The sequence below is a fragment of the Schistocerca cancellata genome, chromosome 4, assembly GCF_023864275.1.
Source record: "Schistocerca cancellata isolate TAMUIC-IGC-003103 chromosome 4, iqSchCanc2.1, whole genome shotgun sequence".
Taxonomy (NCBI): Eukaryota; Metazoa; Arthropoda; class Insecta; order Orthoptera; family Acrididae; genus Schistocerca; species Schistocerca cancellata.
In genome coordinates, this window is record NC_064629.1 from 605,366,647 (window position 1) to 605,386,852 (window position 20,206).

At 33.9% G+C, this 20,206-nt stretch overlaps 1 protein-coding gene across 1 annotated transcript in view; it reads left to right on the top strand.

Moving 5' to 3' along the window:
- LOC126184345 (potassium voltage-gated channel subfamily H member 2) overlaps positions 1 to 11,362 on the top strand; it is an 832,502-nt gene extending 821,140 nt beyond the window's left edge. The window contains exon 21 of the mRNA XM_049926724.1: positions 6,001 to 11,362. Within this exon, the coding sequence (XP_049782681.1) occupies positions 6,001 to 6,075 (75 nt within the window). The 3' untranslated portion in view covers positions 6,076 to 11,362. The remainder of the gene's footprint in view (positions 1 to 6,000) is intronic.
- Positions 11,363 to 20,206: the final 8,844 nt, after the last annotated feature.

Here is a 20,206-nt window from a genome sequence, read left to right on the forward strand (position 1 = left end):
GACCACTGTTCTTACACTATGTTACATGGCTGTGAGGGGTCAACCATATGTTGTAGAAACATTCAACAGTCTGCATTGATACACCAGTAAAATAGGTAATTTTATTCATGGTGTGGTCATAGGCATGTTCAAATATGATAGCTCTTTCCTGCTATTCCGTCATGTCTCCATCTTAGTGCATTGATTCCATAACACTGATTCGCATATAACACTATTTCATTGCCTGGACATATGAATGAGATGGAGGGTTAGATGACCATGGGGTACTAGTTTGCGCCTTCCAAAGAACTTAAAAGTGACCTGTGTGCTCTTTTAAGGGGGTGATGAGCATTTTGTATCATGAGTTTGTGATTATCATATTCATAATCATTGGTTTCCTAATGGGTACATCCTCACCACAATATCTTTGATGCATTTAAGGAACATGGGATCTTATTCCAGAGCACATTGGTAGTGGACTAAGTAATAAAATGAGAATATGAGATTCTGAGTATGCTTTGAAAGAGAGTTTTAATAAAATACCTTCAAGAAGTATGGATGCTGTGCCTCATGATATGGGCACAGGTCATACACTAGTTTAAATGGCACTGAACAGGTACACCATGTGTTTACCACTTTCTCAAAGTGCATTCATGAAGCCCACAAATTGTAAATTTTCACAGTGATTTTGTCATCATAAAGCTAATGATGCTGCCTTCCACACATGAATTCATCCATGTGCATGCTGCAAAGTAATGCCTCCAAATTTTTTATGTGAAAACTCTTAAGCTATATAAATAAAACAAAAATTATTAACATTCTTCATCTTTATTCTTCATATCTACAGGTCTGCAGCCCTCTACCACTAACAGACTCCAGATTGTCATGTGTGACAAGACAGTGTGTAATGTAGCTATATCATAGCATGAGAAATGGTATGCTGTAATCAATTTTCAAATTTGAAGACTTTGTCCCTCTCCTTCAGTAAGACAATGGCAGACCACACAATAGTGCTGCAACATCTGCAACAATCTGACACCCTGTGTTCCCTGTCATCAATCATTCTCCGCATGGTCCCAACTTGGACCCATTTTACTCTGTTTCCAGAGTTTAAAGAACACCTCTGAGGACTTCATTTTGATAGTGATGATGTGGATCAAGAGGTGAGGTTGTGGCCCTGGCAGCCAAGTCAAACATACTACCGTATTTGTATCGATAAAGTGGTCTCTCATTGAGAGATGTGTGGTCATCGGTAGGGTGATTGCATTGAGAAATAAATATGTAGACATGAAGAATGAAGATGTAAAATGTTAATAACATTTGTTTTACTTAAAAAGCAATGAAGATGTAAAATGTTAATAACATTTGTTTTACTTAAAAAGCTTTCAGAGTTTTCATATAAAAGATATGGAGGCATTACTTTACAGCATGTCCTTGTAGATGAGAGATAGTTCATGTGTGATGGTTGTTTTAGCAGTCAGAATAGTCACTAACTCGCAGTTATTGTTAGATGTCTCTAAAAAAGGTTTTTTTTTATAGACATACACATTTTAGCTGGAACAGTTTATAATTATCCTCCAGGATCTTGCTTCTTTCAGCACACTTAACTGGATGAAATTACTATCAGTTTCTACATATCACTCTTATGGAATACTTGTTCACAATAACTTTTGTTTCCTGCATGTAGGATCAAAGGCACATTTCAGTGTTTATTTGGGAGCTTAGCTAACTGCCAGTTTGGAGGAACTTTAGGTGTGTCAGTAAGGATGAATATAATCTGTTGTGTTACCAGTGCATTTGCCTGGTTTATTGGACCTTTATTTCATTTTCTGTGGTGTAATGTTAAGAGTGTATTGGATAAATAGTGCAGCAACAAACTCATTAAAGTACCTTAACATGGGAAATGGCATCAAACTGTCATTTGTAGTGGAAAGTGGTTACTTAATTACTCAGTCAAAATCTAAAGATCTTTAAATATAAGTAAGATTCACTAAATCACAGCAACACAGTGCTACATCACATGGGAGTAAATATCAAAAAATTTCCAACTGCATGCATTGTAGAATTCAAAGCAAGTATGAGTTTGCGCATTATGATTCTCTCAGGCAACATCTAATCTAGGAAGTTAAGGTTCTGATATCAAAAACAGGCCTGGTAATAGTTCCTGGTGGCATGACCTCAAAGCTTCAAGTAATGGATGTTGTTGTGAACAGATCTTTCAGTGATCATCTGTGACAACTTTAGAGGGAGTGGCTCATTCAAGAAGATCATGCTCTCACTCCAGGGGGAAATCAAAGAAACCTTGAGTATCCACAGTGTCATAGTGCATCCTTAACTGCCAGGAGCAGAATATCAAGTGAATCCAGGAGCAGAATATCAAGTGAATCCACAATGAAATGATTCAAAAAGTAATTCATATGCAATGCCATGGATGGCTCAGAAAATGACATAAGGAGCAGTCAAAAAGTTTTCCTTCAAAGGCCATACAGTCCAGAGTCGGTATCCCAACCAGGCAAAATCATTGTGGGCATAGAGGCAATCATCCCACAATCACATTAAGTTAAAGATGCCCATGTGGTAAAGCACAGTTCTGCTGTGTGAAGAAGTCAATAACTGCCTGCAGTACATTGGGGCAGGTGCTCAAGTGTCTCCTAGTTCATTTGGTGTAACTTATGCATTATGATATTTGCAATATGCAGCCATCCATTATCATGAAGAAGCAAAACAGAACTTGGCACACCATTCCACAATGGTGGTTTTTGACAGATTTGCTGCCCCATACACAGCCTTCATTCTCCTGTGGATGTCTATTGGTGTTTATGCTTCACCAGCCAAGAAAAGAATAACAGTACATTGCTCCTGTTTGGACGCATTTGATAATAACATTGCCATAGTTCACATATTCACATTACCACACATGTTAGAAAGGCATGAATGCACACTAATCCCTTGCCTACATGTCTGTGCTTATATACTCACACCAGAGTGATGCTGTGTTGCATATATACTGCAGCAGATTTTTATCAGCCCTTAAAATATTTTGTGAATTTCAGAAGTTAATTACTTCTTGTATTTAAAAGAGGGCATTTGGGTTTGTGTTTCTGTGATCAAATCTACGATTAATAGAATAAAATCATTTTAGTATATTATGTAAACCTCAAATTTGTAAAATATATATGTTTAAATAAATTTTGTAGTTGTCATATGAGACAATTGATATGTGTGGAGCTATAATTTAGAATGAGAGGTAGGTTGCATGTTAGATATACACTGATCATCCAGAACAATATGACCATTAACCTACTATTGATACAAAGCTGTCCAGGTGATATCAGTATCACTTGGCGAGGAATGAATGTTACTCAGACACATGCACAGTGCATGTAGTATCAGTGAGTGTGCTGTTTGTGTGTAAAATGAGGAAGGCGCATGATCTATCTGAGTTTGACAGAGGGCAGTTGTGATGGTCTGCACAAGCATTTCAGAAACTGCATGACTTGTTGGGTTTACGAGGAGTGCTGTGGTGAGTGTCTTCAGCATGTGGCAAAACCACGGTGAAACAATGTCCAGATGTTGTCGGTCTGGACTACTACCCTTCATTACATACGTTGAACGTCGTAGTCTGGGCAGAGTGGTAAAACAGGACAGCTGGCATACTGTGGCAGAAATAACATCAGACTTTAATGCTGGACAGAGTATAAGTGTGTCTAAACACAGAGTGTGCTGAACACTCCTAACAATGGACGTCCACAGTTAACAACTCATGCATGTGCCAATGTTATCACCATGGCATTGGCAACTATGACTGAAATGGGCAAGTGACCATCAGCACTGGATTTTGGCACACTGTGAAAAATGTTGCATGGTCTGATGAATCCCAATACCTTCTTCATCATGCTGATGGGAGGGTGTGAATCCTTTGTCTTGACACCTGTACTGTGGGATGCAGATGAGCTGACGGCAGCTCCATTATGCTCTGGGGAACATTCACATGGGCATCCCTGAGTTCAGTGGAGCTCGTGAATGGCACCATGATACCCAAAGATTATTGTACACTGGTTGCAGACCATGTACACTACTTCGTGATGATGTGATGGCTGTGGCATTTTTCAACAAGATAATGGGCCATATCACAAGGCCAGAAATGTGTTGGAGTGGTTTGAGGAACACAGTGGCAAGTTCCAGTTGATGTACTGTCCACCAAATCACCAGATCTGAAGCCGATTGAACACATTCAGGATATGATTCATTGTGACATCAGAGCTCATGGCCCCTGTCCCCGGAATTTATGGGAGTAAGGTGACTTGTGTATGCAGTCATGATGCCAACTCCCTCCAGTGAACTACCAAGGCCTCATTATATCCTTGCCATGATACACTGCTGTTGTTATCCATGCCAAAGGTGCACATACCGACTGTTAAGGTAGGTGGTCAAAATGTTCTAGCTGATCAGTGCATAGTGGTTAGCCACAATCATGAACTGTCAATGAGAAGATTAAGAGAGCATCTTGTTATTTATTTAAATGTTGTGTAGATCATATCCTCAATAAATGTAAAAAGATGCAACATCCCAGATATACAAAAAGTGCTCAAATATGCATAAAATTTGTGAACGTTTATGTGCTGATATAAATTTCAATTGTTATATTTATCCAAGAACTCAATTTTACTACAGATTTAGTTGTTAAAGACAAACAACTTTTTGTACCATTAAAGATATTTTATTCCTTGCAAGACATTTATTGCTTTCTTAGATTAACAATGAGTTTTTGGCAACTTATCTTTATGTCCCCAGCATCATCATTTATTCTTATGACAAAGGTATTTGACATTTTAGAATATAATTTGGTATATTTGGCTGTTGTGGAGTCACAGTAAGGGAAATCTCTCTATTTTATACTGAATTTTAAATGTATTAGAGGAAGCAAAGCAGATGAGAATGGAGGGCAAGAGTGAGGAGGTTTAGGAACTACCTGCTAACTACTGTTGACATCAGATAGCATTTAAGAATGTAAAAACTGAAAATCCTGTTTTTCTAAAGTCCTAATTTATAAAACTGCTTAATGAATGAATTGGGTGGGCAAATGGTGAAGACACCATAGCCTAGATTTGTGGCCTGAAGCTCAAGTCCAAATCCCAAATTTAACAAAACTTTCTTTTTGCTTCCTTAAAATATACTTTTTTCACAAAATTATTATTCCAATAACATGAATGATTTATTTATATGATGTGGAAGATATTCTCATTATTAACAAAATTAATGTATTTATTTTGGTGGGAACCACACTGATGTTACACTAGTATAGACATCCAAACTCACAGAAAGTAAATCATAGCTATCACTGTGCTGTATCAAGTGATACTGATGATCAAATAAACCTGATGCCAGAGCCTAGCCTGTGCTTTTTACAGCTTGGTCACATTCTCTACCTTGTGTAAACAAAGGCTAGTCTCCATTAGAACAGTAAACTGGTGCAACATATTGAACTACTGTACTGTAGCAACATATTGAACTTTTGCCAACAGCAGACAAGTGCAGTGACACAGACCATTAATACAAAAATCGAAGAATGCACATGAAATATAATAAAGCTACTTATAACAGTGAAATACAGATTATTTTATGAAAAAATACATTTTATGTCGGGAAAAAAATCACAAAAACTGCTATGTGGATTTTTACCTCAAGTCCACAGAGTCAAAGCATGGCACTTTCACCACAGTACCAGTGGACTGGCTTATCAGCCCTTTATAGACATAACATGTTCAGCAACGCAGACAATTCTATGCCAATTTCCTCAAAAGGTGATAAGTATTAAGCTAAAGCTCAAACAGCCCGCCGCCCCCCCTCCCCCTCCTCCCTCCAAGCAGCAACAACTGTTTTATCCAAAACCATCACCACAGTTCGATCCAAAACCATCACTGACAACTGTCAGCAGCTCTTGTCAAGTGCACTGTTAACAAACATAAATACCAGTTTTTTAATTCTTATGTAACTTAATTAAAAAATACCATCTTCCAGGACTCACAGAGTAGCAGCCCACGTGGTGCAACATCTGGCCCATCCACAACGGAAGTGAAAACATCAGATGTCTAGTCTACTCTCCACAAGTGTTTTTCAAGGCACGTTCTTGTTGTCACTGAGAAAAAGACATACATGGACAAGTGAGCAAGAAACTCTTCAGGGAATCACAGCCCAAATGAAATGGACTGTTTTATAATAGTCAAAACATTGTCACAAGACAGTAGTGTTTTCAATAATTTGTATTTTTTTTAAACACGTTACAAGAATTTATATGAAAATATTACTTTGCATTGTAAAAAAAAAACCATTGTGCAATCACACAGTTATTCACTCATCTGATGCTGCCTGAATCAAATAATATGGTATTTTAAGGAATGATTCTTTAAAATTGGGATAAGTCAGTAGCTGTTAGCTATTCACAGTGCTTGGCAACACCACTAAAATGAATTAAGAAGGTGGTGTACTGGACAGAGTTGTGTATTCATAGGCAACTGAAAGTCAGCATAAAATAGAATAATATTCTAGTGTGTGAGAGAGGTTACAGAGGACATACTGTTGTAATCAGGACATCTGACTCACTGTTAGTCATGGACAATGGCTCACAGTAACATTAATTATACGTGATAACAACTTGCGTATGCTTTGGTCTTAACAATTTATATAACTGAATAAATAAATTTTCTTGAAGACTGGGCATTCATATTCACATAAGTTGATTTTTTTGCAGAAGAATTCTGTCTGTTGTTCTGCTAAATGTTTTGGAGGTTTGACATGAAATCATAAACTTTTGTCTATTAACGCCTTTCTATAGGTGACTGCTGCAGACATGAACATGCAAGACATTGTTGCACAGTCAAGGAAGTGATGTTTTAACTTGAGCTTTCTTGTGACAACACACAGGTTACCATTTCATAATACACATGTTTCTTTCTCCTTTTGGCATTACTTACTTTGTGCTTCACAGTGACAGGCTTTGCACATTCAAATGTATTGGATACTTGTAAAAGGAACATAATTCCTAGTTTTATATTATGAAACATGCTTTGAGACTTCTTTTTATTTAATTTTCTATCACATTTGGACATTCAAAGCATTGAATTAGTCACCTATTTTGATACTAGCATTTTTTAGCATACATGCATAGCTACTATATGCATTTACAAAAGTTATACTTGTTCTTTAAAATACATACTAATTAATTAACCACATCTATTCCATTTTCCATTTCATGTAATAAAATGGATACTCGTTTATTTGTCCCAGTAGTATTCACAGACAGTCCATTGTTGAAACAAACTTACACTCATAATAGTGAGTTTCTGGAAAGGAGCCAACGAACCACAAGTGACATAACCATGTTCTCCTACATTTAATGAGATTTTGGTTTTGGGAACAACCACTGCAATGTTTTGCAACATATTGCATCATGTGGTGCACCAAAAACCTAGTCCAAAACACCAAACAAATTTTGCTAAAGAAGATAAAATTTTCTGATGATTAATTTTGTACCTTCACTGTAAGTAATATTAACCTTCAGAATGACATGCTCAAATATATCACTATTTATCACATTTAAAATACTACTCTATATGTTCAAGAAAATATTGGCACATGTGTCTTATAATTGTCCATTTGCCTCACATTTTGCTCAGTATTCATGGTCCCTGATTTTGTTTTATGCAGACAGAAAATGATGTAAGTTTGTCAAAATTCTGAAATGGAATTCTTCATTCTTTCCAACTTCTGTGAATAATGTATTATTATACTTGTATCAATTTTTCAGTATTTTTGTGAAGAGGGGAGGGGGGAAGATATCAGATAACAGCAATTGATAACTTACAGAGCTCTGGGACTGATTTATGAGAAGAGAATTTAGTCTCATGCAACCTTCATGTGCTGTCAAACAGAAAATCAGGCAAACTATCCATAATGTCACTGTAAGCTGGTTTCTTTTCCTGTAGTGCTTGTGATTACATTTATAAGAAATACTAATTTCTTTATTTCTAGTGGCTCAGTACTTAAACACCTGTTAGTTTCTATTCTTTATTGACTCACGAAACCCCTGTCTGAATGTACAATTCATCTACTTTCTATGTGTTTGTCAAGGTTTACACAGTATATTGTGTAGACATTTGACACAGAGAATTTGGTTTCAAACTGATACATTGTTTTCTGAATTTAGTTTCATTGTTAAATATTTATACATATATGATGAAAACTGTCATTAATGCCCTATAATCTGATACAGTATTATATAAATTTATTTTATCCTGAAGGTGCCCAAACCTACAAAAAGTTATTCACACACACACACACACACACACACACACACACACACACACACACACACACAAACAAACAAACAAAATGAAATGGAATCTCTGTGCAAAGTATTTGTTACCAGATTTTCATGTTCTGCAAATACAATTACAAAAAGCCTGTCCATTACACATGGCATAGTTATACTTTCCAATATCAGTATGATTGAAAGCTACAGATTCTACTGGAAACTTATTTTAGAAAAAAGTATTTTTCAAGTCAGAAGTATTTTATGAATTTCAAGTGCTGTACCCTCTAGCCATCAGATTAATATATTTTCACATTCTAGTTAATCTTTTGGTACACTAAGAATAATTCATAGCCCATAAGTATGAAGGTGAAAAATTTTGACTTGTCTTCAACTTTAGCCTTAAAAGTACTTTTTCCTCTTCAGATGTAGTGAATGCTGTGTTTTATAACTCACATTATTGTACAGTAATTAAATTTTTCCAATATGTTCCTGCCATTAAAGAACTCTAAAATGTCCAGTTTCGTCACTCTTAGAATCATATTGTCTTTTAATTTGCGTTTGTACTTAATTTTAGAGCCTTTGCAGTTCCAAGTGTTTAGTAGTATGATGCACATTTATCAACATTCTGTTGTCAACAAACATCTTTCTTTAATAGTTCTTGACAACATCAAAAGTCTCGTTGGTGCCTAAAGGAAGAAATCAGGGGCAAGGTTAAGGGAAAATTGGTGCTTTTTTAGTGCACATATCACTATTTCATTATTCAGAATACAAATTTAAAAAACAACTATGCTAGGTTCACCATACATAATGCCATCACAATTAATATATTACTAGTTTTCATATCCATCCATACCGCTGAATGAGAATGTGTGAGTAGAAATTATGACCCAAGTATTGTGTGTCAAACATCTGAAGTGTTTCAGCATTCAATGAGTATTACAAATTGTTTATTCGTTCTCTTCATAATTCTGTCCTTTCCTTCTCTTCGTGTTGCTGTCCTTTTTCAAATGTTATAATGTCATCACTAATTGATCCTCCATTCTGTATATAGTTACAGAACACAACACATTTGCTCAACTGTATTTCAACAGAAGTTAGTAATTCCTGCAAGCTTGTTTAATTGTATATTATTAAAAATGTGTCACTTCTTGCTTTCTACTTCATCTCACTTATTGTATTAGTTATGTCACTGATATAAGTAGCAATCTAACTGCATCCTGAAGAAGTGTGTTCTCAAATTTTGTACATTTTTAAAGTAATCGGTTATCAGATGCCCTTCTCCACATGTTCCCCAATGTATGCCACCAGTTATCAATCAGGGGGAAATTATAGCTTATACATTTCATATGAAGTTATTATGAATTACACTCTTATAAATATTTGGGAAACATAACATCAACATTTGATATCCTGTTGATAAGTGGTCATTTTATTTCTAATTGTGGAGGTCATGGGAAACAGTAACAATTCCATGATGTGTTGGCAGTAGTCTTCCATTGAGAGAGAGGCTACTAATGATTGCTCTTCGATGTCACAAAATGTGGAGGCATTTTTCTATTAGCAGTGTGATGCAGTTACAGAATTAATTTCTCCAGGATGTACATCTTGTGCACTTGTGTGTGTTAACCTTAGGTCAAATGGTGATACAGCTGTGCCTGTTCCATCATTTGGGTACATGTGAATGCAAGTATTGAGCCTTTGTTCATGAGAACATAATCTCTGTTATTTTAGCAAAAAGCACGTGAAGTAAGTGCACATTATTTTTGTGAGATCATATGTGTGTATACCTGATTTGTTATGTAGATATCTGTTTCAAGAGATTGCTCATAAATTGTGTACATATTTCATTATAAAATAATGGAACTATGTTAACTACTTATATTACAGTGTGTACATAATGTGTATATTGTTAAGAGTTTTTTATTTATTGAAGTTGTTATGTACTGTACATAATTTGTAGATCATGTTTCATACCTTAACCATCAGCATAAAAGGCATGCTTGAATGAAACAGACATGTATTAGGTCTGTTAATTATTGAACAGTAATGGATAATTTGTTTTATATTTGTTATTGCTCCAGTGCAAATAATGATTTCATACCATCAGTGTACTGGAATGAATAATTCTTAAGTTAAATTTTCTTTCCCTTTCTGTAGCTTTTGAAAATGGTTTTTCAGTTTCATGTAATAAGAAATTGTAAGTTCAAAGTGACCTGTAAATGGAACTTCTGTATAAAATATGAATTATCTCTTCAGATTGTTCATAATGTAATTCCATAAAAGACTGCTTTGTAATAGACTACACAAATTCATAAAAACGCTATATAATTTCAAACATGCCGCATTTGGAGGAACTGTGTAGGTACTTGGGGTAGTTAAATGAAACATTTATGACATGTCAGTCTTCAGATAAGATGAGTGCAAGTGAGTCATTGTGACATGTTAAGTTGTTGTTATTGTTATTGTTATTGTTGTTATAAAAACACCAAAATAAACAAAAACCTGTGATTTTTTATGAACTGCAACTGAACTGGCTCAAAAAGGAAAATGAAACTTGATACATCATCGCAGGTGTTTGAAATACTTATGGAACATGGTTTTTGAAGAATTTGGCTGTCATATCAATAATAATTACATAAAATTTTTAAATTTTATATTCTTTTTCAATGATCTTGTGAGCTCTTAAGGGGTGTCTGTATTGCACAAATATATATTAATTTATATATGTAATGCAATGCAGATCTAATGCTGCTGTTGTCATTTATTAAGAGAAGATGCTTTCACTCTAAATGTTGACACTTTGTTCAACCACAGATGTAAGGACTGGGTTCTTGCTTTGTAAGGGTGTTAAGTTTAAAATATCAATAATTTTACCACATTTTTATGACACTCTTTCTTGGCATTAACAAGATATCTAACACTGCTGTCTGCCAGTCTAGCACATGAAACAGAATGCTACTGGACAAGTGAAAAGTGCCCTTATTTTAAATGCCTTACAGACTGTTTCATTACTATCTATTGTGTTTAAATTATTATTTTAATTGTCGTATTGGCATTAGCATTTTTTACATGCAGATAAATTTTAAAGACTTAAAATAAGGTAGCTGCAGAAGAAATTTACATTTAGCTATTTGGGAACATAAAACATTTAATAATAATAATAATAATTCATCTGCTTCAATGCATAAAAATCATAAACAAGCACTAAGACACTGGTCTGATTGATAAAAGCCTATTAATATATTTCTCTTTAAAATTTTATCATTTCATTGTGAGAGGAAGGTCTCATCATAAGCAGGTCCACAATTTTAAAATGAGTTTGTATTTTGTGGGAAAGAAATTGAGTTTTACTTCTACCTCTATGTTCTTAACAGCCACAAACAAAAATTGTAATGTTGTTCACTCTTTGTCTCAAGTAATCTTTATGGCATTATTTGTTTCTCTTTACTAGCTTTGTAAAGAAAAGCAGGTTAGAACAACGAATGAGAGGCTCCTTGCAGTTTATTTTATTCTTGTTGAATGATGTTTGACAAACAGACCTTCTAATAATTGGTGAGATATTATGATAAGGAAGTTTCTCAGAATAACATTCTTGTATAAACATTCACAGTGTCCTTGCCACATCAAATAAGAATAAAATTCTAGCTTGTGATATTAATTTCCGTTATTTTTGTCAGGTAGATGATGCTGTATTCCAAACTGACACAACAAGAATACTGAAAGTATTTTATACTCGTGACAACTAAGATATTTGTTTGCAGTTTCCAAAATATTGTCTGCATCTCTATTTCACAAAGATATGCCACAAAGCCTTTACATGAAAGAAGGAACTATGACAGATAAATATATCACATCACATATTGCAAGCAATTTCTTTAGTTTGATGTAAAGTACTAACTTCTTTAATTTTAAATGAACAGTAATATAAATAAATGGACATTTGCCCCATTACCTCTGCAGCCTTTAAGATGTTCTGTTCTTTAACTAAGCAGTAGAACATCTTCGTTGGAATTTTGAAACTTTTTGTGTTTTCAGTCAATGGCTTTCCATTTTGTAAATCAAAGTTTGGTGGAGGACGCATTTTAACAGACTCCATAGGAGACAGTGTGTGACAGGTTATTGATTCAGAAATAGTGTTATGGTAGTTCTATAGGGCTGCATTGAAAATTATTTTCCTTTCTGTTCCAACCATTTTAATAACTGCATCTTTATCTAGTTAAAACTATGTTTACTCATGCATCCACATTTGTCGTTTATTTGCCATCACAAACAAATTTGTCATCAATATACTGTTGTGAAATATATACTTACTTAACCCTATTATGGTCTACCTCATAGTACAGAAATGGATAGATATATGAAGAATAAACTAGCAGTACCAACTGTATGTTACATCATGCTGTGCAGTTCATGGGCACAGGTGAATGATATTGTCCTCCACTACCAGCGTGGGACTCTTTGATATGTATTGGGAATCATGATGAAACATTAGCAGATTATTTATAGGGCTGTCAGCTGAGGAATCCATAATTCTCTCAGAGATTTTATTATTAAATGCAGTGAAAAGCTGTGAGCATTTATTTATTTATTATATTTCTTACTGCAATGGTGATATTAATCATGCATATTAACAACCATAGCTAAATTTCTTTCTTCTCAGTAGGTAGCAGCCACATAATGTAGTAATTATAAATAGTTTGTATGGCAGTAATTTAAATAATATTCCTAAGTTTTAAAAATTAAATAAATTTTTAGTCTGGAACTGTAGTTTCCTCATAAATATTCTGTACATTTTTTATTGCTCAGAACTACTGGTTTCTTCTTATATGTTATCATTTCTTACCTTTTTTTGTAGTTGACATTCTAGCAACCAACAAGGCAGTTATCTGACATTTGGTACCATTTGTTCATTTTTTCACATTCAGAAGTCCCACATTACTATAGCTGTTCTGAAGATGTTTCAATTTTTGTGTCTTCTGACTGTATTCCCATTTCCTCTACATCTTTGATGTTCATATACCATGGTATTCTTTCTTGTTTTTGGCTTAGAGTCAATGACATTGAAGATACTATGTGTTGATTTGATGTAATTCATCCTTCTTTGTGCTCATAAAATCAGACTGTACATGTTTTATTTGTGCCCATAATATTTGCAATTTTGCAGTAACTTTGTGTTTTTTTATATCGATCACATTTTTATATTGTTTTTCTTTCTCTTTGCTTTCTAATTCCACTAGTATGCATCTTTCTGAGATGATAAGGAACTCAGCTACATAAAGACACGAAAGAGTTGTGTTGTATCGAAGAATTTTGGTATTTATGGAAAAGCACTTTTTCTAGTTTAGAAAGCTGTTTCCATTATTTAAGTCTTACTTTGAAGGCTTGTTTATCTAGCCAATTGGGTGTAATCCATTTGCCCAGAAATTTAAAGCCGTTAACATGTTTTATTGTTCCATATCTGGTTTATAGTTAGTTTGTGTTGTCCATGAATTTGACAGTACTACTGCTCTTGTTGAAAGAGATTTGCAAGACAGTTTTTCTGCTACTTCTTTCAATCCATTAATTTGTTTTGTTGCTGTTTCAAAATCTTATCTCATTATGGCTATATCATCTGCAAAAGCTAAACATTTTATTTCCACATCTCTGTTCTTTGTCCCAGTTCTCAAATATTTAAACCAGTTTCAAAGTTTTAATTACTTGTGCCATTCCTGTATTATTTTTTCCAATACACAGTTGAACAAGAGCAGTGATAGGCTATCTCCCTGTCAAATGCATATATTGATTTCAGACACTTTAGAGAAAAATCCTTGGAATATTATTTTTGACTTTGTGTTAGTTAGGATTGCTCTTATAAACCCTAGTAGTTTTTAATCAGCTCAAACTTAACCACTTTGGTAAGTATCAGAATGGCCAATGCAGTTGTATGCCTTTTTAACATGTAGAAGTTATGTACATGTTGTTTTGTCTCAGCATAAAATGTGTTGTTAACATTTTCGGAATCAGTATTTGTTGTGTTGTTGTTGATCCTTATGAATGCTCCTTGATATTCTCCCAGTTTATGCTTGACTTGTTGTTTTATCAATTTTAATATGGATAGTGATGTGATCTTGAATGCTACTGAGAGTAATGGGATGCCCCAAGAACTATTCACATTATCTTGTAGTTCCTCTTTCTCCTATACGTTTACTATGATGTTACATAAATAATCAACTGCTGCTTCAAGCACAAGCTTCTATAATTCTGTTATTATGCAGACTTCATTAGCAACTTTAGTCTGTGGATATAATGCTTGATTTTATTGCAGTTTGGAGGAGGAGCTAACCCATTTTTATCTGTTTGTTTGTTATAACTGGATTAATTGGTTTTGGATGATTTTGAAGTTTTTTAAAAGCAATATTCAAGGCTTTTGCAATTTTCTTCATTTGACATAGCTAGGTACCCATATTCTGGTTGAAAACAAATGAATGGGGTTTCTATCTTTTTATCCATTTTTAAAATTCTTATAATATTCACAGAATGTATTTTGTTGATAGTTTTGCTCTACATTGTTCATTACTGCCTTTTGATTTTAAGACTTCCCACTGCATTGTTATGTGCTGTATTTTTATCATTACGTTTCATATATACCACATTTTTCCTTACTTTCTTGGATTTGTTGTATTTTCTGCAAGCAGTTACACTATCCTTTTATACCTATTCACAGCTGTCATTCCACTATGCATGGTTACCAACTGTCATTCTGTATTTTTAAAGCCTTTTATACCAGTTGTGCTAGCACTTTGGACTTTCGTTTTTTAATCAAGACACAGCTGTTGTGTTCCGTTTACTAATATGAATCATTAGTATGAGCTTCATAATTGATCCACACTGATAACAGTCTGTATTTATTCCTATTTTGACTCTGACAGTCATTATTTAATACTGTGCTTCAAGGTATAGCCGTATGGTCTATTTAGATATTTCCAGCTGCTGTGATAAGTGAGTGTGTTAAGTGATTGCAACATTGTTTGCTTTCTGAGGATGCATCAATAGTGTGTGGACATTAGCTGATGATTGTGGCTTTCCCAAAATTTTTTGGTCTTTTTGTATGTGAGGTAGTGCTCAACAGTAGTTCTGTAGATCTTTTCCCATACAAACTGAGCATTAAAATCAACCATTAAGATCTTCATATTTGGTTCTATGGTACTTGCCATTCTGGAAGCCATAGTGTTTCAAATTTGTCTGTATTTCCAAAATGCTTTCAATTTATACCATCTGTTCGGGTATGGATGTCAATAAACATATATGTTTTGTTGTACAGCATGTGCATAGCAAACTTCTCGGTTAAAAATTTAAGTGAGATCAAAGTTTGTTGTTGTAAACAGCAAAGGGTGTGCCAGCAACTGGCGTTTCTTCCATCACTCTTTTTTGGGCTTTTTTCTTAAAGAAATTCATATAATTCAAAAATTTCTTCATCTTGAATGTGGATTTCTCATAGTTTATTTAATTTTTGCTAAAAATAATAAGCAGAGCTGCTACAATCAATGAGTGCCATTACCACTGTCATGAAACTTTGTTTTGGAATTAGATTTGTTCACAAATTTGTCATTTATAGGTGGCTAATTTGCTTTAAATATCTGTCTGTTTATTCAGTTTTCACCTTTCAGGTATCTATGCATCTCTTCCCTTGGTTAGCACATGGAACTCACACTCAGGACATTATTTGTGATTCCTTTCTAGTGGTTAGTTACTTAATTTGTGATGTGGCTCCCTTTCAGTCTCCAAAAGGTAGCTGTAGACTGGGATGTTTCCTAATGTTTCACTAGTACTGCATTGTGAACGAGGATTATTGTGTGTGTGTGTGTGTGTGGTGTGTGTGTGTGTGTGTGTGTGTCAGGGGAGATGGAGGGTGGTGCAATTTTCCTGTTGCTCTTTCCTGTGAAATACATAGAGCAGTTGGAATAATCTCTGACAAACATGGGAAAGAAATAGTGAGCTGCATCCTCTGAAAGTGGTTGGTACTGTCCTTAGGTTGGGTTAAAACATTATCGGTGTTATGTTTTTTGGACTGTTATCACATAATCTGAAAAAAATTCTGTAAATTTAATTAATTCTGGCTGTGAAAGTCTGCACTGTATGACTGTAAACAACCCCATTTTGATATAAATGCTCCTGCCACTGTATGTTGGAGGACTCCAGAAAGTTCGTTTGATACTGGCCCATGAAAAAAAAATTCTCAAGAATGAAAATGCGTTTATTTGTCAGTTGTCAGATGTTTGCCACATATATCAGACATCAGGTGTCATACACATAATGTGTGTTTCTAACATAATAACCAACCCCATTTACATACTCAGCTTGGTGATAGAAATTCAGTTTTTCTATAAATAACTATGACTGTCATACATGTATGTGTCACAAAACAGTCACAGAATCCTTAGTTTTATACAGTATTATCATAATGAATTCTTATGGCCTGTGGAGATGTTCATATTACCAAACATTTACATTATTTATTGCTATGCCATAAATGGCATTAATTGCTGTTGTGAATTATATCTGTTGGCTCTAGTGTATCTCTTCTTAAGCTCGTAAAGGAAAAATTCTGTCATATAAACTCATTTGCTTTATTCCAAACATAATTCTTAGAAACTGAAAATGGGTAATTTACAATTTCTACCTACAGCTTTTGTGTTGAAAGAGCATCCAAAACTTATTTATTGCAGTAATATTGACACTAACTTACACTGTAAGTCTCTATTGATTTATGTGTCTCTTTTGTTTGAGGTGCACAATGTATCCATATCTGCCTATGCTGAAGTTTTATTTTTTGCATATTTTTAAATGACCAAATTTTTTCTTCTCTCCATCTCTCATGACAATAAGAATTACAAGTTATAATGAATTACAGAAATACACCTAGTAAGTGAATGAGCCATTACAGTATGTTCTTAGGTAAAAACAATTATTTAACAAAGAGTGCAAGAGATATTTCCATCTCTTAGTAAATATCTCACTTGTTATTAGAGTGGTCTCACATTTTAGAAAAATTTCATTTGTTTTTAACTTTAATGAACAACAGATTATTAACATGCATTTATGACAGTTTACTAGTATAAAATCAATTTAAAAATTTCAGTGAGTAGATTTTCATCGCATACAAATAGATGTAAATACTGAAAGACCTGCAGGTAACGTAATAAATGGTGCAATATAGTGTCTGAGAAGTATGCAGTGTGTCTCATATTGTGATTTTTGCTGTCACGGTGCTTGCATTAATGCAAATGTGTTGTTTCTATAGAGGAACTGTGATTAAAGCACAAGTATCGTTATATTATGATGTCACAAAGAGCTAATTTAAATGTTACTCTTTTTAATGATATATATGTAAATATCCATATACTGTTTATACTTGCATTTGTTTGGGGAAGTAAATAGATAGTACAAGATATTCTGAGTGTTATTCTTTTTATTGTTAAGTGTATATAAACATTCCACTTATAATGTTGACTTTCATGTATAACATATGCTGTGTTCAAATGAGGTTTAGTTGTCACATTGGATTATAGATTACTTAATTCTACCATGTGTACTTTTAATGTGAAAGCTTTGAACTTACAACTGCAGGTTCAACAAACATTCAATAAAAGACATGTGATTAATGCTAACAGTAAATATAAAATACTTACACCGGAGATAATTTTTGTATATACTCTTAATGGAGCACAATCTGTTGCTAAATACAGAAAAAAGATGTCTTCTGTGCAATCGACTCTTTTCATATCTATTGTTTTAATTTTATCTGTTTCCCAATTAGGTGCGTCTCTCCAAGTAAACATGTACCCTCTTCTTAGTAATGGACACACACTTTCATAGTTATCATTTTTCTTTCCTGATTTTTAAATAGTGAAGAATTATGGCCTATAACCTAACTTATTAGTTGTTTTTATGGGTCATTATTAAATAAATTGACAAAAATTACCAAATGCTGAAACAACTGTGACACAAGAAGAAGAACAGTGTGTCTACAGAAACATATGGGCTTTCCCAACATCATTGAAGGCTGAGAAGGCAAACTGTACAATAATCTTGTGTGTATGTTTAGCTGTCAGTGTTCAAAGACTGATTGTTCACATCCAATCTTCCGTAAATCAGCTGTGCCATATCTCATTTTCCTAAACAATAGAAATCCATATACATTTGTACTTATTACTTGTTTCAAACAAACCAAGAATCAAACTGTTTTAATCTCCTATGAGATCATGACTACATTCTGTTTTGCAAATTTCCCACATTATTTTCCAAGAGTACTTTTGCCTGCATAATGTTTCTCTCATTAATTGTAGTCAACTTAGTAGTGTGAATGGTCATTGTAAGCTGTACATAGGAAACAGCATCAAGATTTTGTCTCATAATGTAGTGGTCTGATTATAATTTTAGCTTCTAAATAGACTACAATTTTTAAATTATATATAATCAGATTATGCTGATTGTATGGCATAATACAAGATGTATGGCAGTAATACTTTCTGCTAATCATCATTTTTCAAAAGGTGCACTCCTTGAGATTCATATACTCTACAATTCCTACGTAAAGAGGTGTGTGTGATGTACTGAGTAGAACAGTGTGTACAGTGATGTCAGGACAAATATGAAAGTGACAGACAAGTTTCATACTTTTTGCTGTGTGTACAGTGATACATTACAAAATTTGTCTTGTACCTAATAATTTTTTTCACCTTTGAGGGATATTTTGCACTGTTTTAAGCATGAAGAATATTTTTGTTTACATGACATTGTTTTGTGCTTTTGCAAATGGCCATGATTAAAGAATATTTATTATGTATTATTTGTATTTGCATGACGTATATCTACATGTGGAATTTTACATTGTACAATTATCAACAAAGTTTTCCAGTTTATTTTTAAACCCCACGAGACATTAATGTTACAGTGGAACTCTGTGGCATTGGAACCAATATTGTACATAATCACTGCCAGAAGATAACACAAGAAATCATACAGGTGAGAGACATGTATGTTATAAATGCACACTTGTGTTTGAACTGAGGCATAAACCTGTGATCCTTTTGTTACTGTGAACATACTGTAATGAACATTATTAGCAGGGCTGGTGGTATACTGTCAGATAGATAAAAATGAGTGTAATATTCCATATAACTGTTTTTAATCTCATACTAAGAACTCCAAAACATAATTTTATTGCAAGAAAACTATACAATTTTGATGCCAAATCTGATTTTTATTGCATGAAACATGAATCCCTGAGTTCAGAATAAGAGACAAAAACATTTGTTTAAGTTCAGATGAAGGTCTCTAGAGATAGAAAAATATGGGGACATAAAAACACCATAATCACCCTCACATTGCTAATTTTCACAAGTAAAATGGATGTGACTAATAATAATATCAGGAAAACAAAATTTGATTACTGTATACTAAATGAAGAAAAAAGAAAACCAAAAGTGATCTCAGAGACACAGTGAAAGTCATAAATACAGGCAGTATACAACATATGGGTTGTATGTACCATCTCAAAATGTTTTCAAAAGCTGTCAACAGACTAAATAAACGAGTGGTTGGATGTTCTCATGAGTAAAACTAGGCAATATTGAGGAGTAGCTGTTGAACTCGGGAATGGACTGGAGTCAGGTTAGCTTTAAGGAAGCTTGGATTGTCTTTCGTTAATATACAAAGATCAGAAAAAACATGTACATGGCAGTATGGCTCTCAGAAAATGTGTTAGATTGTGGATATATATTATTTTTGTGTGCAGCACTGGGTATATATATATCACTGGGTATTGCTCTGGTATTGCTCTCACAGTACAACAATACTATCACACACACACATATATATATATATATATATATATATATATATATATATATATATATGGTTATAATAGAAGGA